The following is a 22258-nucleotide window of genomic DNA, read 5'->3' as shown; positions in this document are numbered from 1 at the left end:
AACCTAGTTGCTCTCCCTCAAATTTCCGAGCTTTTGCAGTAAGTGCTAGCAACAAGCTGACTGCGTCTACATCCTTGTCATCAGTCATCCTAGTAGTCCGTGGTGATCAAAGTACCTTGCTTTTTTACTTATTCGGTATCCGTCAACTAGACATGATGCACTATTCTCTTACAGGTAACGCAGCATTGCATATAGTGTATCAACAAGCTCACAGTTCGGCGTGAGTTATGCATTCATTCCGCCATGTTCTTCCGGGAACGCAATAATAGGAGCAAACTCTTGTACACATGAAGTATAGTCGGCATCTTACGTCACACATGAGTACTTTTCAGCATCACCTTCAAGCGCAGGATCCAGTCTGTAGATCTTACTATTACACATTGTCATCCCTCCATACAGGCACTAACTACATCCATCCGCGCTCCACAAAGACAAGCTATAAAGTCTCGCTTTTCGCTACACACTCGTTCAACCCACCATCATAAAAGCGGCACAGTACAGGACAGGACAGGACAGGTAAAGGTAAGGACTCTCATCATCGATGATGCTAAGATGCAGGACTATATAGCGAAATCGCAGGTCAAAACAGTAAGAAGAGAGAGGGGTATGTTGTTGTATGAAGGATGACTGACCAGGCAGCCTTCAGGACGGTGTATTGATAAAAAAAAAGGAAATCTGGCTTTCGCTAATAAGAACGCCTTCCCAAAGCCTCGCCGATGCAATTGCTATCGTTTCCGGGGTGGCAATTCATGGAGCGGGCAAGTATTAATGCATGTACTGAACTTGGAAAACGAACGGGGTGGTATCGGAAGAGAAAGAAGAGGCTACATCGCAATTGCCGTTGCGGTACTGTCGTGTTTGTGTTCCTCAGGACTATCGGCGTACGCTAGCAACGCCTTCGCATCATCGAGTCCCGATATCGCGAGGCCCTTCTCGTCTTCTTCGTGAATCGTGCTTTCTTGGATGCTCTCTTTCGAGATCTCGCTCTTCCTTTCGGCATCTTCGATTCCGTCTTCGTCCATGAGATTTGGTGGCCGTTGACGCATAGCGCGTGCCTTTTCCAGTGAGATGGTCTTTTGCTGGTAGGTGGTCGTGAAGGGAAGAGCTTCGTCTCGGTCGATTGTGGCTTTCATGAGCGCAGCCATCCAGAGTCGGCCCACGGCAAGGCTATCGACTGCGAAGTAGTGCACGATGGGTTTTGTGAATTGGACACCTTTCTGGAGTCCTGCACGAGGTGGCACAAGCTTGAAGATGAACATGCCCGAGACGTCTTCTTCCAGCCCTGGGATACCTTTGGCGCTATCCGCAGATGCTGTTGTCTGTATGGTGGCATTGTGCGGAGATGTAGGTGAGTTGGCCGCGCCTGTTAGAGACGCGTGAAGGCCAGTCATTCTCTCGTTGTTCGCTGGTAGCACACGATGCGATGATATGTCGATTAGACCCTTCTCTTCGGTATCATTCTCCGTGTAGTAGTAGGCAAGACGGCGGCCACGAAGCACGAATAGACGCGTCTTCCATGTTGTCATAAGACTCGAAGACTTCTTCTTCATCCAGCCGCTATAGTCACAGTTCTCCATGGCTTGTTGGGGGGTGATTTGCTGGCGGCCCTTGAGATATGCACTAGTGCCATGCTTCTTGGCCTTCTTCTTTGCGTCCTTGGACGTGGTCGAGCCAGCGGTAAACCGCCTGTTGTTATCGGCCTTTTCAAGCTCAAAACTCTTCGATAGTGATGTGCCAGACGGTGTGCTAGAACCCGTCCGCGAGGGTGACTGCATTGGTGAGTCCTTGTGTTGTGTGGTGGAAACATCGGCGGAGCTCAAATTCGCCTTCTCGCCGCCGGTTATTGCGTCTGATATCGCTCGAAGACCCCTAGATTGTGATCCCTTTTTACTGCTGAAGAACGAGCGCGTATGAGATGGCACAGCAGCTGGCGAGGGCGATGCACGACCTGTGCTCGAGGTCTCGCTACCTGCGACGTTGGGCGAATTTGCAATGGCGTCAATGCTGTGCGAATCATATGCGAGCTTGGTCACGGTTGGATGCGTTTCGCTCGCTGGCTTGAGAGGCCGCACAAAGTCGAATGCACTAGAGCTGCGCTCGCTTTTAGTGCTGGTACCGTAGTATTGTTTCGCGGCAGCGGAAATTGGACTTGCTGGCCGGAGAGCCGAATCTGCGCTGCCAATTCTGCTGTGTCGGCGACTGAACGAGGCGCGCTGTCCGCCTTCGGTCGTGTAACTAGCATTGCGTGAATGGCTCGCGGCGCTTTCTCTCTTGCGCAGAACGTTCCTGCTACTCTTGCGGTTGTCGACCTCGCCTCCTGAAAAGTAGCCGCGGTCAAGATCCCCGGAGCCTAGGCCGGCCTCGCGGAAGTCGAACGTAGTTCCGTTGGTACTGGAAGCATGATGGTGATGTGATGAAACCGGTCTCCCGATATCTTGTACGGACTTGGACAAAGAAGTCGCACCCATGGTCCAGTTGCGGTCGAATGATGGCGTCTTCCTGTGTGCGTGGGCGGCCATGGGTGCAGATGTAGGCGGCTTCATCAGACTAGGCGTACTAGGCGTGGGTGGTCCCTGCCCGTATTCGATAGAAGAATGGCGTCGGCTGTGATTCATACTCCGGACGGAAGCAGCGGAGGGTCGTCTAGGCGAACCGGGCGTAGGTGAGGCGGGCGTGTGCTGGATGAGTGGAGAGGTCGCGTCGATGGTTGACGATCGGCCGGCAGACGAGGCTGCACGCGGAATATGCTGACGGCTGGTGTTGCCTCGGGATCCGATGCTTTCCCTGAGCGTCGGTATGCGAGGAAGGACCGCCCCGGTTGACGCAGCCCTGCTCCTTCCCATATCGGCTGGGAACTCGTCTGGGCTCTCTGAAGGCGGCAGGAGAAGGGTCGTCCTTGCAGCTTCAGCTTCCTTCGCGTTCTTGACCTCGGACTGCAAGGCGTTAATCTTCATCCACGTGCGCAGTCGCGGTCCCATGGGGCCCAGATCGAATTCCTGCATGAAGATGAAGTTGCGGTCCACGCCCAGCAGCGCTTCGCCATCGATGTCTTGGTCGCGGAACACATCGCAGTGCTTCTTCTCCACGCCCACGTCCTCGAGGTATTCGGCGACGCGCGCAGGCGACCATGTCTTGACCTCCTCCTCGGTGTGCCAGTTCTGCTCCTCCTCGTCGGTCTCCTGCCCGTTGATGTATGACAGCCGGTGGTGGCTGCTGTACTCGCTTCCCGAGTCATTGGACCGTATCTCCTTGCCCACGGCGCTGTGGCGCGGCGTGCTCATGCCCGTGATGTGCTCGTCGATGACGCTCAGCGTTTCGTGCATGACGGGGCTTCCTATCGTCTCGTCTTCTTGTGGCGCCTCCCCGCTCAATGTCATGCTGATGCTCCTCGGGCCATTTTGTATAGATGTTCGGCGAGCAACTTCTGGTCCCGACGCGATGTTCAGGGGTTCTGTGGGTGCAGACTTTAAAGGTGGAGGGGCGCTCGTGGAAGCCGGTGGCTGTGCGGCGGTCGGCGGCTCAGAAATGGCCATGCCGGGCTGAGGCGATGGTTTTTCTGATTGCACAGACATTTGCGAGGGATTGCGCGAGAGCATGGTCGGGATGGGCGTTGGTTTGGGTGCTGGCCGTGTGTATACTGATATACATCAGCTGTGCTACTCGCAAAAGGAAGCATGACGATCAGATAGGGGATGTGCACTACTGTGCTGCCGTCGATAGCGCAACATACCTTCAGGAAACAGGCCGTTCTCTCCCGTCTCGGTGTTCTTGCCTAGGAACCAGCCATCGCCAAAGTCGTCGTCGCGCTCAATCAGTTCGATGCGGTCTCCGCGCCTCAGGCTCAGCTCGTCGGGACTGCGGGCTAGGAACTCGTCTGCAAGTGCTGTCAGCAGATGTCGCTGGCATGTGCAACGCAATGGCAGCACGGGTGAGGGGAAACATACGCACTACGACGAGGGTATCGCCAGGCCGGCAGCCCTCGGTGTGGGTTCGTAGCGCCATGCTTACAGCTGCTCTCCAAGACTGGGTCGGGTCGGGGGGGCGTGTATGCAAGCAGTCTCCAGATCAGTACAGGTGGTTCATCCTCGTGGGAGTTCGCGCTATCGGCGGGCGAGGCGGGCGCAACAGTCGGACGTTTGGCAGACTATAAATGCTGGCTACCGAGCCACCGCTACTTGAAACAGCCTGACAGGTGCGCAATGAAACAAAGTGGCGATGTTGTTTGGAGCGAGGGGGGAGGTATATTGCTTGATCCCGTCGTCGTGCGGCTGCCGGGGGTGTCGTGTCTATACTTGGGTGGTGGGACAGAGAGGCATGAAGCTAGCGATGTGCATCCTTGGAAGCAGTAGGCGACCTAGCCTGCATGCGATATGAATTACGTCGGTTGGCAAAACCACGGACGCACCGGGCGCCCCAAAGCAAATCTCGACTAGTCGCTGCGCCTATTGGCAAAGTGGGTTTGTACGGCAGCGGGCAGCCCTGGAGCGGTTCTGACTTGGCCGCTGACTATTTGCCGTCCAGCGTCCAGAGCCCCGGCGGCGCCCATGGCCTTGGCCCAAAGCGACCTGGCATGTTCGCGAAACATCGCTGTCCGTGCGTCATGGCATCGGGTATCGTGAGGACTCACTGTCGTCGCGAAGCCGGCTTTCACCACGACCTCATTGCGCCTTCTCTCACGTGTCTCGCGGCAGCCTGGACAACAAAAGCTCATTCCCCCTCCACATTCACATTCGGCACCCACGACCCGCCGCGACTACCATGCACTGAGTCGCTCATAATCTCCCTGCACGACATGAACTCCCCACATTCCAACTCGCCCATGTCCAGCACTCGAAGGCGACAAGCGCGTACTCTCAAGCGGCTATACATAACATAACAGAGCGGCATGAACCACACCTGGAGTCACGCCATGACCCCAGGAGTGCCAGACGATGCGACGGCGCAGACGCTCAACTATGCGCTGGGCAACCTTGGGGGAAGACAGAAGAGCTTGATGACGCCGCTGCCCTCCAGCGCGCCTGCCCTGCCCCCCATCGTTCCTGCCAAAGTCACACAAAATCCGTTACCCTTCACCGTGCGCGGTCGCGGAAGACCTCGCAAACAGCCCGTATTTCCTGTTCCCTCGTCCACAAACGCATCCGCAGAGAGCCTGATCACGCGCCCGACCGTCGAGACCGAGCTGCAGCCACTCTCCAACTCCACGTCTCCCCAGCTCCCCAATGTCGTTGCCCACCAGAACAGTGCCAACCATGGACATTCGGTGGCCCGCGTGCTTCCGTCGCCCACGCCAAGCGAGGAGACATTGCGCTGTCCGCCCGCAGCACCACACGAGATTGCTCCTCCCAAAAGAGTCAGCGAAGGATATGGGCAACAGATGGACAAGCGGAGGCGCAGCGAGGCTTATGCAGGGCCCGCAGCAAACCCGACAAATCCTCAGCCGGACTTTCCGCGTCGGCCCTCCGGCCACTATTCACAGCTCGGCAGTCCTATGCTGGGTCAGATGGGTCAGACTATTAGTCGCAGCCCGTCGCTCGGCATGATGGCATCGCCACAACTACCCCAGGGCATGCAATTTCAAGATCTGCGCCTCAGCAGAACACTTCCTCAGCCATACTCGCCCCAAGCGGTCTCGCAAGAACCAGTCTCCCGGCCTGTATCTCGCTTCATACAGCCTGATAACACGCCTACAACCCCCTTGGCCCTTGATTTCGTGAGCCAGGGCTGGTACACGAAGAAAGACTGTGTGCAGATCTTGATGCAATTCCAGGCATCACAACCTCCAATATCGCCTCACTCTCAGGACAGGAAACGCTTTCTCGTGCTACAGGGTGCTGTTGAGATGTCAGACTGGCCCTATCTTACTATGCATCAATGTTACTGCCTGATCACCCACGCCCCTCATATGCTACCGGCGGGGTTGAAGGCGCTACCAGGTTTACCCCAAGCGCAGAGGATATTGCACGATGTCCTTGACGCAAACCACATACTCTCGCCTAATTATCTTCACTTCTTCTCCCATTTCCCATACCCAATGCAGCAGATTGCAGCCATGTGGCCGGCCACATTCGAGCACCAAGCACAGCTGTTCAGACAGTTTGTCGACCAATCGCACAATTATAACCAAATGAAGGCGATATGTGAGCACCGTCGATGCCCGCCCCTCGCCCGAGAACTTGCTGTCGAACTCCGCATTCCTTCTCTCACGTTCCAGCGTCTCCTTTTCACCGCTTTTCTGCGGTGTATTTGCCGCGCGGTGATCATGAATCCTAATGTCAAACCATTGCTTGCAAAGTTCGAGAACGACATAGTTGGTATCTTCGAGCAGAATCAAAACTACCACTACACACGACATGCTTACTCAGCTGCAGAGACGCCTGAGCAGAGCCAACAAATAGAATACGACGAGGATCGAGTTTGGGGCTCTAAGCTGAGAGCGCTAGTCGAGACATTCGAGGCTAACCTTCGCAAGAAAGGCGCTTCATTGGATGATCATACGTACGGCGCTCCCCAACCTCAGCAACAGGTACATGCCCCACCGTCGCAACCGTCGCAACCGCAGCAAGTACAAGCCCAGTCCCAGCCACAACGAGTACAAACCAGCTCGCCCGCTGTTACACCTCTCAATCATCTTCAACGAATGCCGCCGCGCACGACTAGATCGGTTGACGCAGTTTCGGCACAGGCTGCTATCCAGCAGTTGCGTGGGCCTGGTCGTCCTCCTACGCGCCCTGCCCAACCTACTGGGGTGCCGTCGGCTCCACGTGGGGGGCCCTTGCTTCCTGCTGCTGGCTACCAACAACCACAACAGCGTGTACCCAATCCAGCACGCTTTGGTCTACACCAAGCTCATCTCCGAAGTCCAGTTCTTCGTGCACAGTCTAAATCTCCGCCCCTATACATGTTTTGTCAGAATTTCCTCAAATCCCCAACGCGGTTGTCCTCGCCAGGCCGTGCCATTGAGAAGTGGACACTCACTCTGACACCTTATGATATGCAGAGGATTGGAAAGACTATTCCAGATCAACTGGGTGGACCTGGTACTGTGAACATTAACGAAACCACGAAATCTGCCCGTCTACGATGTGTCAAGTGGCCGGGGTCTGAGTGGACAGAGGACCGCTGGGCTGTCGCTGATACGTCCTGGATACCTCACTCGTATTACACGCTCAACGACACCCCTCTTGAACCGCGGAAGAAGATTCACTATGGAAAAGACATGCCTATCGACCTCACGCGCCTGCTCAAAGAAGGGGAGAATGTTCTGGAGATTGCAGTAATGGGTCGGTCCGGCGAGACAACTCATCTCAACTACATGCTCGCCATCGAGGCCATGGTCGTATCATCCCATGAGCCCATCATAAAACACTGTCTAAACCAGAGTCGCGTCCCTGCAGACAAAGTCCTACAAGGCATCAAAAACAAGCTCTCCGCCGTCGACGACGACGACGAAATCAGCGTTGTTGAAAGCACCCTCACAATTGGCCTCTTCGACCCCTTCAGCCAAGCCAAAATGTGCGACATTCCCGTTCGCAGCAAAGCCTGTCCACACAATGACTGCTTCGACCTAGAAACGTTCCTCCAATCCCGGCCACGCAAGGGCGACGCATCCGTGGCCGATCAGTGGAAATGCCCCATTTGCAAATCTGACGCGAGGCCACAGATGCTCTTCGTGGATGGCTTCATGGAGCAAATCAAGAAGCAGCTCGAGGCCCGTGGATTGGCAAATACACGCCATATCATCGTGAGGCAGGATGGAAAGTGGACACCTAAAGCTGAGGTAAGAGAGGGTGTTTCGAGTGCCACGCCTGAATCTGTTGCTTCGAGACGATTGGTTCCAGCTGAGGTTGAGATTATCGATCTTAGTGATTGATGGTTTCATCCGATGGCTTGTATATTTTCTTGTTTTATTACTCATGTATGTCTTTGGTCATGGATGAAGAAAACAAAAGCGGTGTTTCAACCGTGGCATGGTAATGGAGTTTGTGGAGGTTATACCCCTGATTTTTCGGTTGTTCATGTATGTATGAGGCGTCTGATTATCCCGTGTCTGAGGTGCGGCTGGGTGGGGATTCTTTTGATAGCGACTGTATAACTACAAAAACTATGAATTTATAATGTGTGGTAATACAAACAACCAACTCTGTTCTAGTCTTTGGATGCACGTACAGTGCGTTCGTGTCTACTCCGCGTATGATATATGCGCTGTCCAACATCTCACATGCCACATGAGATGTCTAGAAACCGTATCTCAACCCCTAAAGTCCCTTCTATACATTTGTGCGAGCGTACAAGATAGCTCACCTCAGATACGGATCTTCGCAGCGGAATATAGGCGCATCGGTGTTCCCCCGAAGATGGAGCTCGAGGAAACACCGATGCGCCTACATGCTGGTGCCATAACCTATTCACCCCAGGAGGAGAGTGTAGGCGCTTTGACACACAGCCAGAACGATGAAAATGCAAAAACCCATCTAGACTACCCTCCATCTGATCTGCATCGCACCGTAATCACACGATCTATTTCTTCCACTTCGCACATGTGCACGATGTGGAAGAAATGGATCATGTGACTAGGGCGCGATGGAGATTGGTTGTATAGTGGGTTGAATAGGGTAGGATCGTACTGACTCCGTTCACCCCATGGCTACGCTGGTACCGAACCTATTCACTCCCAGAAGAAAGTGTAGGGGATTTAGCACACAGCCAGTCTGATAAGACCCTTTTCAAGCTTCTCTCGCTACTGAGCAGTTGGGTACTCTGTCGCGTCCCATGTTACGCGCATTGATGACGGAGTTGGTTTGTCGTGATTGTGATACAACCTCCCTTCACAGCCGCCCATTCTCGAGGTTCTTTCAAACAGTGGCCAAGGCGGTCGAAGGGAATACTAGGCGGCCGCTCGGTACGCGAGTCGAATCGAGGAGGTCGGAGGGTCGGAGGGGGAGCGCCGGAGACGACGATCACACGCGTAGTACGCATGCCCTGTGGAAATCTGGATTCTTATCGTTGCAGATTCTTCCAGCCTTACTTTGATGGTAGTCGTGCTACTTCGACAGTATTATGATTACCGCCAAACTTAGGCTTGAACGATCGTATCTGAATCAGGATTTTGGTCGCGAACTCGAGCGTGTGAGTCGAAGCTATGCGTCCTCATTACGGCGATGGTTTGGGAATTTGTCGTGTCTTTGGTTCGATCGTTTTCGTTTCGATGGGGATATGCTGGAGGTCGACAGAATGTATAAACCAGCGCGACAGGCTTTCCCTGAGGAGGATGTCGTGGGTATGTGTCACATCTCCGTTCCAATCCCAGTGTTCCTCCACTTCATCGCTGCCATGTGAGCGTCCTGCCAACCGATCCCACCGCGTCCCGTCTCGACGTATAGTGTGTAGACACTCTTTCCGAAGTCGTCGGCTAAGACCATGTCGTGTGTGTGCCGCTCTGAACGCGACCGTTCCAGTCCGTCGTACAGTCTGTGCTTTCTTCATCCATCCTCAACCCCTCCCCCTCCTCTCCTCAAACCCCCTCTCATTCTCGCCTCCCTCCACAATCCCCCTCAAACTCGGCATCCTCTTCTCCACATACTCATTCATGACCCTGAGCACTCTTGCCGGCGTACGATATGCATTCGGCGGCCTCTTACTCACATCGCTCAGCCCCACATGCGGTACGCTCTTTTCCAAATCCGCTTGCGCCATGCTCTTCATGGGGTGGAATTGCTTCCAGTAGGGCTGGCGTTCGATGAAATCGGGGTGTACGGCGCGGGAACGGTCGACGGTTACTTGAAACCATTTTGTGGATTTCTTTTGGGAGGACGTGTGCGGTGGGGGGTCGAAGGGGAGGGGTTTGGAGGGGGGTGTTGGTGCGGAGGAGGTGGTGCTGGTGGGGGTAGGTAAGGTGCGGTTTAGGAGTTGTGAGGGGCGGAGGATCTCGTCGATGCCGTCTTTCTGGGGGGTTTGCTGAATGGACGTGTCGTCTTCGTCTTCTTCGGCGGCCTGGAATTGGGCGTCGGCGTCGGCGTCGGCGTCACTGGTTACGAGCTTCTCGAGGGCGAAGCGGAGGGGCGAAGCGTCGAGAGCGCTCTGGGCGGCGGCTTCGTCGCGGTAGATGGCGAGGGCGACATTGTCGGCGGGGTTCTGGTACTCGTACTGTGCGTCGTGTGAGTACTTGTTTGGAAGAAGCAGACACGGCGGGGAAGGAAGACATACCCGTAGATACTTGAAGGTGCTGATTTCGCCGAAGCGTTGGAGGACGCGGAATATCTCGCGACTTTCGGACAGATTGGCGGGACGTGGCACGATGCGCAAGTGGATGGAGCGCGGTGCCAGCGCTCGGCGGACAGACATGGCGGTTGTTGTGGTTGTGGCTAGGTGGGACGGATGCGGCACGAATTTACGAACTTGCGATCAACAGCCATGTGGGTCACCAATTTACCAATGCTCAGGTTCGCGGAACATGCAGCAACGCGGGAAAGGAACACTAGGTTGGGTCGGGTTGATAGGTCACGATAAGAGAGCATAATGGGAGTGTGTTGCATGTTGATGATGGTTGTGATTATATAGTTAGGTGGGTGTAACGACAGCGCTCAGCTTGTCGCACCCGATAACGCCAGGCTCAACCCTAAGGGAGCTCTTCCACCCGATGGTAATATAATAATACATCTCCAGGCCCTGTCCAATGTTGCCTTGTTTCCAGCAAGATCAAGTGGTATAATGCGCCCGTAGTGACATCCCAAACGCCTTTCGCTATGCATGTAACCAAATTTCGACTGATAGTACTATGATGACCGCCTCTTCGATACGCCGTTGCCCTTGGACCGCTTGCGCATGCGCACAGGTCGGGTGACGCGGACGCAGCTCTCGCGCCTTTCGTGTGCTTTCCACACTGGCATGCTGGCAAGTGTCTCGATGCCTGAGGCAGGAACATCGTAGTCCATGTCGACGCCCTCGTCATCTCCAGAGCTGCCAGATGCGCATGTAGATGTCGAGGATGTGGAGGATGTTCGCGACGAGGACTCGCTGACGGTGCACTGCTTCTCCTCCTCGATCATCTTGACCAGCTTGGAGAGGTCGCGGGCGTGTGATGAGCTGCACTGCAGGCGCGAGCTCTGTTGGCGTTGCATTCTGAGGACGGAGGCTGCGATGCGCGAGTAGGTGGGTCGCGCCTGCTGTTCTTGTTTTGTGGAAGGCGCGCATTCGTCATCATCGCTTCCCGGTGTGAGAGGGCCAGCAGGATAGCAGCGGACAGTGGTGTCGATGCGAAGGCTTTGCTGATTGAGTTGCACGGCGAGGTCGCCCATAGTGCATGGTGGAGTAGGAGGGCGATTTGGCGTGTAATGCGGGTCTATCGCCTGTGACGTGGGCGAGACGTTCATAGCTGCCCGCTCAGCTTCGTAGGCGGAGTAGTCAGGTGACGGTGCCGGGTCGAAGGAGAAGTCGCGGAACATGGTGGCCATTGTGTTGTTGTAAAGACTGGATGGTCGGCCGGGGTAGGTATGTTATCAGCGTCGTGACAGAGAGCTAAAGACGCAAATGACGGCGGCGAAGGATACTATAAGGCGCTGCCCATGGCGTTCCGCGGCTTGGGGGCGTGGGACTAGGGCGAGACTAGGGCGCTGGGGCCAAGTTTACCATGCTTCTGGCTAGCAGCCACTGGGCACTTGCCGTTGGCGCTGCACTCCTCATTCCTCAACCGCTCCACTCGAGTAGGATTGCAATCCCGGCCTAGCTCCCAATGCTTCATCTCTATTCCCTGGCGATGCTCCCTCCTATCGCGCGGAAGATGTCGATGCGGACACTATGGCATTTGCTGCAAATTGACGGCGGCGGTCATGCGCCCCCAAACTGCCGCACTTTCATCCTCACTCCCGGCTTACTACATGACGGCAGCAGTCAGGGCTGAGTGAGGGCAGCTGGAAGCGAGGACCAAGGGCTGCCTTCTGGAAGCCTGCAAGGACTCCCTCACAGCCCAAAAGCCCGCGGCACCTCTCATTCGTCGATGCAGACAATGCGAAATCTAGAGAAGCGATCGGCGCCCATCGACTGGCTGCGGAGTTTTCTGGCAAAGCCAATAAGTGCGCAGTCTGCTGCGTCTAGTCCTCGATCCAGAAGGAGAGGCAGAAGCTCCTCGGAAGCCGGTTCAAGACGGCGAATCTCAACCACGTCCCGGAAACCGCCAGCGTCAAACTGCAGTGCGAGCTATCCTTATTCCCACGCCCAGTGTCGCTAGAGCTGCTCACTATCGCCGCTGGCGCTCCCCATCATACGGATCGGCACTGCTTAGCAGCTGAAGCTGTAGGGAACTCCCGGCACATCACACATGACCCTTCAAAATCCCATGCACGCAACTCTGAAGTTTGAACACTGGGTCATCCACACGTTTGGTGAAACCACGCGCCGCGAGATGCCACGTCCCATCGTCCCCCCTAGCAACTTGCGGCGGCTTTTTCTCTTGTTCTCTCCTATCTAAACCTCCCTTTTCTTATTCCCTATATCCAATATTCCGAACCATCGAGTCCACCACGCTAACAAGCCTTGGGTAGCATCCGCTCCGACGTTACATGTGCAGTTTTCTTTAATTTCGGTCCTTCGACCATGGATGGCTTTCGCCACCGTGTGGATCCGCCCCGGATGCTGACCGTGACCCCTGATAGTTCCATTGGGGATCAGGGTGCTCTCCCGTCAGACGTGGCTGACTCTTGCATGAAGCCACAGTTTGAGGTACCCGAAGGTCTGGGGCGACACGCCTGTGATTCGTCAACAGTGGACTAACAACCCGACAGCGGAACTCGTTTTAGGCCTTCACCGGAATGAGCCTACCTGTTTGAGCTGTAACCTCCAATCTCTCTCTGCTCCTGAATCTTGGATCCACTCCGCCTTCCCCGTTAGTATCAGTCCCTGCGTCACTCAATGCAGCGAATCATGGACACCGGATCTAGAGTTCTGTCGTACTATCCTTCGCGAACATCTTCGTTTCTATCGCACTATCGCACTGAAGACAACGGCAAGTCGCGCTGCCCGAGCTGAAGTCAACCCAGCTCACTACTCACACTCATCACCGAGCCTGAACTTGTCTTATCTAGTCAGGGTCGCAAATGAGCATGTCGATCTCGAACGCCTACTTCGCGAAACCACCAAACAGCTGTCTCGACCAGTTGTAGCGGCCTCAAACTACTTACAAATCGCGGAGGTCTGATCAACTGCTGTCGCAATCAGGAGCAGAGTAATCTACCCGAGGATCGACGGGAATCATCTTACACAGTACTATCTCCTCAAACCTCACTGCATCGAGTCGGCGTCACCGATGCACACTGTAGCTGGGGGCTGAATAATCTCATCGCAAGTGGTCTACAGCTACGGTTTCGGTGCCATATGAGGCCAAAGACGCGGGGTCTATATGCTTGCGGCATCGGTTTGCTCAGACGCATGCATAGAGGCGCGTCTTAGATGCACCAATGACGAATGTCATCGCACGCTCATCAGCTCTCTCGGACTCCCCGCGACTGCTAGTCGGAGGGGGCTGAAGACACCTCTTCTTCGGCTGGACGTACTCACAATGCACACCGCACCGTTTGACCCCATCGCCAAGCCTCATTGCATGCTATGCTCGCGCGTAACGTATGTCGGGCATCCGACCGCATTCACCTTACGCTCTGTCCACAGAAACTTGACGAAACCCATTACTCAGCTTCCTCATCCCACGGACTCGTATATATACAGGAAGTGATCTGGTCTCGCTAACAAAAATAGCCTTGCGTTGTCGCGGTCGGGCGACATTGTAGTTACACGTTGTATACTCTGGGACTGCCTCTCGATGTCGGCATACTGGGCCTTCGTCGGCGCTGTATGCAGTGACCATGGCCCTCTCTTTCCAATGACGTCCGTGGTATTCTGTAGAGTCACATCATCTTCTCAAAGCGACGGAATGGCGGAGCGATCGTCCATGCGCTGTTTCCTGCTCTTCACCCCACATATGAAATAGTGGAGCCCTCACCTATCTAGCTTTAGCTACAAGCAACGAAGCGCTATGCGCATCTTCAGCCTCGTCTTCGAATAGACTCCTGCTTGACTATGCGGGGTCTTGTCGATGGATCGAGAGGACGGTATGCGTGTGCAGATTTGCGACTGTCATCTGCTGCACGCAGGTCCAATGATACTCTCTTTGAATGTAACGTATCAGCATAAGCGTTCATGCGCTCATCGTAGCGTATACATGTGGGCACTCAAAAGATCCCAAATGGCAACTACAACCCATTTTCGGTTTCACCATCCTGCAGAGATTTTGCTGACAATCAATGTGCTCCTGATAGGCTTCAGTGGGCAACAGTTTCGATTGCAACTTGTGCAACCATCCTATGATCAGCAACTGGAAGGAGCGTCTCAACGCGAAAGACTTGCGAAAGACTCTATCTGAAAAGGAGATGGCAGGCCTCCTGAACCACCTGTCGGAGATATTCTTCAACTCGGAACCTATTCCTCATGAACCATCATTCAAAGTTCATTTCGGCCGGGTGGACGATCTGTCCAAAAGCAAAGGGAAGATTCTTGGGGTGACAATGCACAGAAGCTACGGCTGCAGGATCGAAGTAGATCCTACCCTCACCAATCCGCTGAACAACGGGGTTCTTCCAAAAGTCTTTGACAAACGAAGGCAATGTCGTCTTGGTACGCTCATCCATGAGCTCTGCCATGCTTTCTTCTGCAGACATATCTGTTCCGCACGCTGTAACAACGTCAATCATGGCGTGGTCTGGCAGCAGTTAGCCCTAGAGGTAGAGTATGTCAGCTCCAATTCATTGGGAATACGCATGGATTTGGATCGATGCTTCGGCCTTATCTGGGATGAAGAGAGTCTTGGCATAAAGTCAAGAGGACGTTTGGATTGGGACGAGTTCAACCTCGCTGATACTGTTGTTGGACGCATGGCATTCAAGAAGCCTAGACTACTTCACTCTAATACGGTCAGGATGTGTCGGGCGATGGAATCTGGTTCGGTACAAGAATAACTGGCCTACCGGCGCGGAAGTATACCTCGATCCCAAGGCCACCGCACTGCAGAACACAGCGTCATCGCCAGCCCCGCCCGCGCAACAACGATCGGTGCCACAACGTGGGAACGCAGCACTGTGACGACAGCAACGACGACAAAAGAGACTCTGACACCAGAACGCGACGCAGAAGAAACCGGATATAACCCTGAAGAAGCGTCATTTGGCTGACTCGAAGAAGGAGATGGCACATGCCCGGGTGAACGTGCGCAACGTTTCACAGGACAGGGGTCGGATAAGCGGAAGCGGAACCTAGAAAAGACCCTGATAACGTCTGTCATGCACACTCCACACTGCGCCACGTGGCGTGCGAGAAATGAACAGCCACAGTATCGGACCGTTGTCTTTGTGGAACTTTCATCACAACCCAGGGCAGGAGTCCCGAGATGCCCGTTCGCGCCCACGAAACGCGCGTTCTGGCGATAATCTGCAGCCCCAAACATAGCCTCGACATACCTGTACTCGCAGAACGAGTGTCCATTATGTCTTGGATTCAGACTCTCCAAACCTGCCTGGCATCGTAACGGCATCACCTGCCACAACGAACCCTCGTCCCGATCCTCAGACGACCCTAACCGTCTGTGCGCGGCATGCCTCGCAATCGCGACAGATAGCCCACCCCTGTTGTGCATCCGAATCCTTCAATCTTACCACCCTTACCGCCTCACTGTTCGGTTAGAGCACCATGTCCCCAAAACGGCTGTCACGTCTTTCCAATGGGCCGAATCTCGGATTTGAGTTACTCTTTTGTTTTCCTTCAATCATGTCGAATTTATAGCCCTGTATCAAACTTATTAATATTACGCCTACCCCATGGGGAATCCGCCAGTTCTGGAAACGCACGATGCAAGCAATCTTGCAAAGAAGACGAAGAAGTCGGAGAAGAAGAGAAGACGAATCCATCCCATCCGGCGCATCGCAAAGCTCATCCTTGGCAATGGAGAAAAACATCAGAAGAGACAGAACGATGTCCGACGACTTGGTGACCAGCTAGAAGAGGGGAAAACGTGCCACGGCGCATCAAGATGGCACAATCTCCTCCCCTTCCTCGAACCACTCTACGCCTTAGACCCAAAATTGTCCTTCATCGAAGACCGCATCCTGGGCCGCAACCCAACGAAATCCCATACCGAAGACTACGCTCCCATATCAACCACGCCGCCCAAATCCCTCGCCGAACTCCAAGCCCACGTCCAGGAAGCAGACCTTCCGTGCACGTGCGACGAATGCGCCCCGAAACTCTACAAAATCTCCACCCTAGCCTCCCACGGCGCCCTCCGCGACCGTCGCAACAAACACACCTCCAAAAACCTCCACCGCAAAACGCCTTCCTTCTCCTCCGAAAAGTTGCCCAAACCCACCAGCCCAGCGCCGTCATTGACCCTCCGCTTCCACGGAACCTACGAATCCATGTCCCTAGTCCGCCATCACATATCCTGGCTCGACGCAACATACCTACACCCATCCGCGCGCCCCACGCCCTCCGTCCTGCACCTGCGCAGTCTACTCTCCTATTGGTACCCGCATCTCACATCGCACAATCTCCGCTCCACGCTCTCCGCACGCCAAGTAACAACGCTCTTCGCGCATCTAAACCGCGTTTTCTTCGCCGGAAACGTCCCATCCCACAACGACCTCTTAAGCGCCGGATTCAGCTATCTAGACTCACGACAAAGTGATTGTTTCGGCAAAAGTTTCTACAACCCCATTGTAGGAACGCAGGTCCTCCTCCATCCTATGCTGTACCGTGGATACAGGCCGTTGGACACACCGACACAAACACAGCAAGCGAGGATGAAGTCGCGGCTAGGTACCCTCCTGCATGAAATGATTCACGCGTTTCTGAAAGCGTATACGTGTCGGAGTTGTCCCATGTGGGCGGCTTGTATAGGCGAGAGGGGACATGGGAGGGCGTGGCAGGTTTTGGCGCGGAAGGTGGAGCAGGTTGCGGGGGTGGTGGTGGGTGGGAATGTGGATTTGGGCAGGTGGCAGAGTGCGTTGAGGGAGTGTGAGGGGGGTGAGTTGCCTAGTGTGCATGATTTGGAGGTTTGGGGGATGGGTGGTGGTGGGGAGAAGGGGTGTTGTTGAAGGGAAGAGGTTAGAGATACATGGAGAGTTTTGCATTGCATTGCGTTGGCGCATATATTTACGACATTACCTTTTAGACGGCTGCTGTGGCTTTAGTAATGATATCCTTCTACGTTCATGTCGCTGTGTCCATTGAGTTCTGGAGCATATCTGCATCACGTTACCGATGATCTCCACATCATCCACCGCCCGGCATATCCGTTCCCACCCTCAGCGGCTCCACAAACCCATAGATCTCCAAGTCATGTCTGCTCGGGTAGCTGAATGCAGCCCTTTGGCTCACCATGTCGTTCAAAACCCCATCCATCCTCCCCAAATCGAGGCTCAACCCAAACAACCTCGCGAACTGCCCCTCAACGCCCAAAGCCAACCTCTGCCACGCCCTCCCATGGTGCGCCAGGTTGTCACTCGAAGCACGGCAATCTCTACAACACAGCGTCTTAATCACAGCATGAATAAGCTCATGCATCAACGTAGAAAGCCGCTGTATCGCTAAAGCTCTGCTGTAGTTGGTGGAACGACTGGCGCTGATCTTGACTTTTGTAGGATGAATAGCAATACATTCGACATCCTCGCCATTACGATTTTCCGTCACAGTGACGCCGATCCAGTCGTTTGTTTCTAGGAGATCGCTTTGCCAGGCGAATTCAAACGGGATTGCTGCCCCAAAGAAGAACACGGATAGCAATCGCGTAATCAGTATTCTCATATCATTGACGGACAGGGTGCGACGTGTATCATAGGATCCAAGCTTCGCGATCAGACCTCGATGGTAGAGAAGTTCCTGTATCTCCGTTGCAGCTCGGATTTGCCCGATATCCAGTTCGATTCGTGGTCTACTGAAGTACTGGATGGAGCTGCGGACTAGTTGGAGGGCTTCATATCGTCTCATTCGGGAGTGGACGACGATAGTGGGTCGCTCGCAGGGTAGGATGAAGATTTAGTTTGGGCCGTGCCATAAACAGCATGAGTAGGGGTAGTTTAGGTGATGGTCTCTTGTTCAACTCTCGCAGAGGCAATCTTTGACGAAGATTTGGGCTAGGAGGCGGCGGTAGAAGACTGATTTGGGTTCAGTTAGAGGTGTCGTGGTTGAATGGGTGATGCTGTGTCCGTTTGAAGCCATAGTAGAGTATCTGGTGATGGGTAGAGGCTGAACAAGGCGCGGATAGATCTCACTTCATATCTCGAGACCTGTTTGCCTGTTTCTTTGTGAGTATGGCCTATTGTTCACGACTTTTGTGGTACGCGGCTCTAGACCTTTCCAGTTATAAAACTTACGAGAGGAAGTCTCTCAGAGTTTTGAATAATGTGTTTACGACTGTTTCACATCACTGTAGAAATCCAGTGTCTCGATCTGGTGCGACGTGCTGTGGCCGAGCTTTGGGGCGTCTCAAATATTGTGAGACTTTACGGCCCAGTACGTATATAGCTACCACGCGATGTCATCACAAGCAAGTAGCTCAACAAATAGCAACTCGCTCAGCCAGTCTCTGCAGAAGAGATACAACCAATTCATCATGTGTAGACAGCTTCGCGATGCATACAACATGTCTATAACTTCTCTCGACGCTGAATATCCGAAGACGCCACAGGAATACATCGACATGATCATCGATCGTCACAACATGACCCGTCTACAGCGGTTCGGGAACTGGATAAACAATGAGAAATGCCGCAATCCCTGTGACAAAGCCATCCGCGCTGTAAAGTACACCAACAAGCTGGGAAACCAAACACGTAAGCGCGACCCACTGCGAAGGACCAGTCATCATGCTCTTCGACTTTCCGACGAAGTTAAAGCTATCATGTCAGAAGGACCTGAGTTTGCCACGGACGAGCAGTTGGATGCGATCGCATCCTTTCAAGAACTGCTAGAGGACAAAGCAACGGGCTCTCTGTTGCGAAGACTGGGATGGTATGATGCAAGAAGCGTCTCCAAAGACCAGATGAAGTATCTGATAAAGCTCTTATCAGCAATATTTTTCCGCGACTATCAGATGGAGCTGGAGTTCGAATGGAAAACTTCTAACGACAATGTTTTTGGCCGTTACACATGCGATGTGCACCCCAGAATTGAAATGTCGGCTTTCGACTACATGGCTGCTTCGCCCCACGGAAATCTATCTGCCCGAACCATGTCACGCCTGAGTACCCTTCTTCATGAGCTGGTACACGCATATCTGGGTTGCTACGCTTGTAGATGCCCATCGTTTGTGAAAGATGTTGAATCACTTAAGGGACACGGACTAGCGTGGCAGAGGATTGCGAGCTCGGTGGAACACAATGCTCCTCGCTTCATTCACCTACCACTAATTCTGGGAAGATTCAGCTCTATACAAGCTAATTGGAGCGTACCGCTATATTGGCCAACTCAGCAAGAAGTCAAAGAGTGGGATTTGGAGTGGTAACGTAGGGTGTCATGGAGATTGAACCTCTTGATGTGTTGGCTTAGTTAGTAAATCAAACGTTGACTATTGTATAAAACAGAATCCGCAATGTCCTGCAGCTTTTTTCGAATGTCTCTGGTCTTTGATCTCTGTGTGGGTTTATTGGTCTTCCATGTCTCGCTCACATCGAGACATCTAATCAGTACTTGCATCGATAAGTACCGTGTATTGCATTGGAGGACATGTGTTGATGTACACTCTCTCCATTATTAGAGATCAAATAATGCCACCCATAAGAATTGATAAGCTGACGTCGCGTTCTCGTCCTTACGAAGGTGCTCGACCATCACATCGGCGCGAGCCTCCCAGAACTTCACACGAGTTTCTTCACGTGATCAAAGAGTACCAAAAGGCCAGTCCCGTAAAGCTCTCACAAGGTGAAATATCCCCCATAACATGCAAGAACTGCCGCAACACTGTCGTCAAACCCATATCCGTCCACAACCGACTCGGCAACCAAGTCGACGAGCGGACGCCATTGCTCTTCTGGCGCCATCAGGCTTCTCAACTCAGCGATCTGATGATGCATATGTCAAAAGTCAGCTGTGAGCACCTCACAGATGCCCAGCTCAAGGCCATCGATGCTTTCAATGCCATGATCGAAGACTGCTCTGAACAAGCAATGCTGCAGCGACTCGGTCACCCAGACGCCCGTAGCGTAAAAGGGTGAGAAATGGAAAGGCTAATCATCCTCTTGACAACAATCTTCTTCCAAACCACACCATGGGATAGGATGGATGTGCGGTTTGACTGGTCAGACCAGCCATCTGATCCGGATAGCCTGGGTGACTGCACCTGTGCGGGTCCAAATCAACCATATGCGGTAGTAAGACTGTCCGCATCGGAAGTCAGACTGTTTAGAAACTTTCGTCACTTGAGTGGCAGGACCATGTCTCGTATGAGTACGTTGCTTCATGAGCTTGTACATGCCTAAGTTTGGTACTATGCTTGCCCATGTTGTTCGTCTTACCGGGAAGACCTTGTGAAATTGAGCGGACATGGAAGAGTTCGGCAGAGGAATCGCAAGGTCTGTGGAAAGATTCGCTAATGATACACTTGGTCTTCCGCTTGATTTGTGTCACTTTGAGGCTGTTTTCGATAATTGGGACGATACGCTGTTTTGGCCTACGGAGGGTGAAGCTGAAGGGTGGGAACTGGTGTGGCGATCGGGCATGGTATACGGCGGCGTTGGTCAGAGCTGCTACCGGTTTCATTAGCGATGTTATTACTGAGTAGAGAGGTTGAAAAGTTTTCTTGAAATATACTCTCCCGACTCATATTTCCTCTAAAACGCTGCATAACATGACATCAAACTAGAGCATGGTGAAGAGACTTCTAAATATACGTAGCGGAAGATATGTTGAGCTCGATAGGCACAAGACGCTTCTCCCACAATTCGCATCGACCAGATGCGAAGGAACACCAGTATATTTGCTTCTCGAACGCTCAATCTGTTACGACTGTGACGAGCGTGTGGAAGATATCTCAAACGTAGTCACAAGTCATGGGGAAGTTGTCCAGACGTCATGTGCAAGATCAAACTTCTGCCGCCAATACTATATATCGGCTATGCAAGCCTGTCGCAAAGAACTACAGAAGCCAGGAAGCAGTAAGACAGATAATCTTCACAATAAAGTCACGGAAGCTCAAGGTTTGTTCCACATAGTCCAGTACAAGCATGAGCCCTACTACTTCACAGCAGAGCATAACCCCACCTAAAACGCCCGATGAGTTTCTCGCTATGATTATCAAGTTGGACGAAGAAAGGAAGTCGCAGCATTTACCGAGCCACACCACTGAGCAAATATGTACGCACTCTTGTGGAAGCATCATTACTTCCGAAGGGGGTCCAGGTGCAACAGGAAATCGGCAGCGAACACCCTTGCGTTCGGAGAGGCACCATGCCCTTCGACTTGCTGATGAGACCCAGCGCAGCGTGAGACTGGGCAAAGATGGATTCAGCCTGGAACAACAGGAAGTATACAATGCCTGCCATTGCGAAGAGATCTTAGACTCGTTCGAGACAAACGTCAAGCAATCAAGGGGGCATGGGCATGCGTGGCAGCGGACAGCGAATTCGATAGAACGTGCCGCTCCAGGAATCCTTGGTTATTCGTTAGACTTGACGAGGTCCGTGTCCCTTACGAATATGTTGGCCTGGAAAAATCTGAAACATTGGCCAAGCCAAAAGGAAGTCGAAAGCTGGCAGTTGGTGTACAGGGTGTACGGCAGAAATGAAGAGGAAGAGGATGACAATTCTTCGGTCCTAAGTGCCCCGCCCAGATCAAGCCTTGAAATGCCCAAGCCCGTCGACAGGGTGAGTGGCGAGGAAAGCGTAGAGAAGTAGAGTGTAGGCCAGATCGAAGATGAAACATGTTTGCTTTGCTATTTTAGTTCGGTTGACACTGCTGGTCGCGTGTAGCAAAGAAGCGCAATAACCTGGTGTAAAGTATGCTTGATGAGTACCAACCATGTCAGCGCGAGACGTGCAGACGCGCTCGACAGCCACTCATGTTGATGCTGCGACGACGGAGAGTATTGACTTGGGTTGTAGAAAGGAAGCTGCGAGTATTTGTTTGCTGCCATCATCATCGTGCAGGTGCGGGGCCGAATTCCGCGCTAGGCACCCGCTCCTATCGCAGCTGAGCACCAAGTCCTAGGACACAACCAAGCACAGCTCTG

The 22258-nt window shown here is 53.4% G+C and overlaps 8 protein-coding genes across 8 annotated transcripts; 4 read left to right on the top strand and 4 right to left on the bottom strand.

Annotated features, from left to right (window-relative positions):
* Positions 1 to 654: 654 nt before the first annotated feature.
* BKA58DRAFT_61807 (uncharacterized protein) lies at positions 655 to 4108 on the bottom strand. The gene is made up of 3 exons (XM_046175633.1): positions 3945 to 4108; positions 3731 to 3874; positions 655 to 3637 (listed from the first exon to the last, which is right to left on the bottom strand). Exons 1-3 carry the CDS (start codon positions 4000 to 4002, stop codon positions 825 to 827), a joined length of 3015 nt encoding a protein of 1004 aa, XP_046020206.1. The 5' UTR covers positions 4003 to 4108; the 3' UTR covers positions 655 to 824.
* A 644-nt stretch (positions 4109 to 4752) lies between these two features.
* On the top strand, positions 4753 to 7992 carry BKA58DRAFT_61779 (uncharacterized protein). The gene has a single exon (XM_046175631.1). It carries the CDS (start codon positions 4886 to 4888, stop codon positions 7868 to 7870), a length of 2985 nt encoding a protein of 994 aa, XP_046020205.1. The 5' UTR covers positions 4753 to 4885; the 3' UTR covers positions 7871 to 7992.
* Positions 7993 to 9412: 1420 nt separating this feature from the next.
* On the bottom strand, positions 9413 to 10556 carry BKA58DRAFT_61786 (uncharacterized protein). The gene is made up of 2 exons (XM_046175632.1): positions 10204 to 10556; positions 9413 to 10143 (listed from the first exon to the last, which is right to left on the bottom strand). The coding sequence occupies exons 1-2, from the start codon at positions 10339 to 10341 to the stop codon at positions 9490 to 9492; spliced, it is 792 nt and encodes a 263-aa protein (XP_046020204.1). The 5' UTR covers positions 10342 to 10556; the 3' UTR covers positions 9413 to 9489.
* Positions 10524 to 11542, bottom strand: BKA58DRAFT_394431 (uncharacterized protein). Its single transcript, XM_046171195.1, has one exon. The coding sequence runs from the start codon at positions 11448 to 11450 to the stop codon at positions 10773 to 10775; it is 678 nt and encodes a 225-aa protein (XP_046020203.1). The 5' UTR covers positions 11451 to 11542; the 3' UTR covers positions 10524 to 10772.
* A 3328-nt stretch (positions 11543 to 14870) lies between these two features.
* Positions 14871 to 15764, bottom strand: BKA58DRAFT_61692 (uncharacterized protein). The gene has a single exon (XM_046175630.1). The coding sequence runs from the start codon at positions 15671 to 15673 to the stop codon at positions 15005 to 15007; it is 669 nt and encodes a 222-aa protein (XP_046020202.1). The 5' UTR covers positions 15674 to 15764; the 3' UTR covers positions 14871 to 15004.
* A 90-nt stretch (positions 15765 to 15854) lies between these two features.
* Positions 15855 to 18065, top strand: BKA58DRAFT_415047 (uncharacterized protein; the record flags this gene model as incomplete). Its single annotated transcript, XM_046172524.1, has 2 exons — positions 15855 to 17058; positions 18061 to 18065. The coding sequence occupies 2 exons, from the start codon at positions 15855 to 15857 to the stop codon at positions 18063 to 18065; spliced, it is 1209 nt and encodes a 402-aa protein (XP_046020201.1).
* Positions 18066 to 18676: 611 nt separating this feature from the next.
* BKA58DRAFT_406299 (uncharacterized protein) lies at positions 18677 to 19537 on the top strand (the record flags this gene model as incomplete). The annotated part of the gene is made up of 1 exon (XM_046171943.1): positions 18677 to 19537. The coding sequence occupies one exon, from the start codon at positions 18677 to 18679 to the stop codon at positions 19535 to 19537; it is 861 nt and encodes a 286-aa protein (XP_046020200.1).
* A 1472-nt stretch (positions 19538 to 21009) lies between these two features.
* BKA58DRAFT_394429 (uncharacterized protein) lies at positions 21010 to 22120 on the top strand. Its single transcript, XM_046171194.1, has one exon. It carries the CDS (start codon positions 21255 to 21257, stop codon positions 21921 to 21923), a length of 669 nt encoding a protein of 222 aa, XP_046020199.1. The 5' UTR covers positions 21010 to 21254; the 3' UTR covers positions 21924 to 22120.
* Positions 22121 to 22258: the final 138 nt, after the last annotated feature.

This window comes from Alternaria rosae (genome assembly GCF_020736505.1).
Source record: "Alternaria rosae strain MPI-PUGE-AT-0040 chromosome Unknown BKA58scaffold_13, whole genome shotgun sequence".
Classification (NCBI taxonomy): Eukaryota; Fungi; Ascomycota; class Dothideomycetes; order Pleosporales; family Pleosporaceae; genus Alternaria; species Alternaria rosae.
Note: the sequence above shows the minus strand (reverse complement) of the source record. Positions and strands in the feature narration are given on the sequence as shown.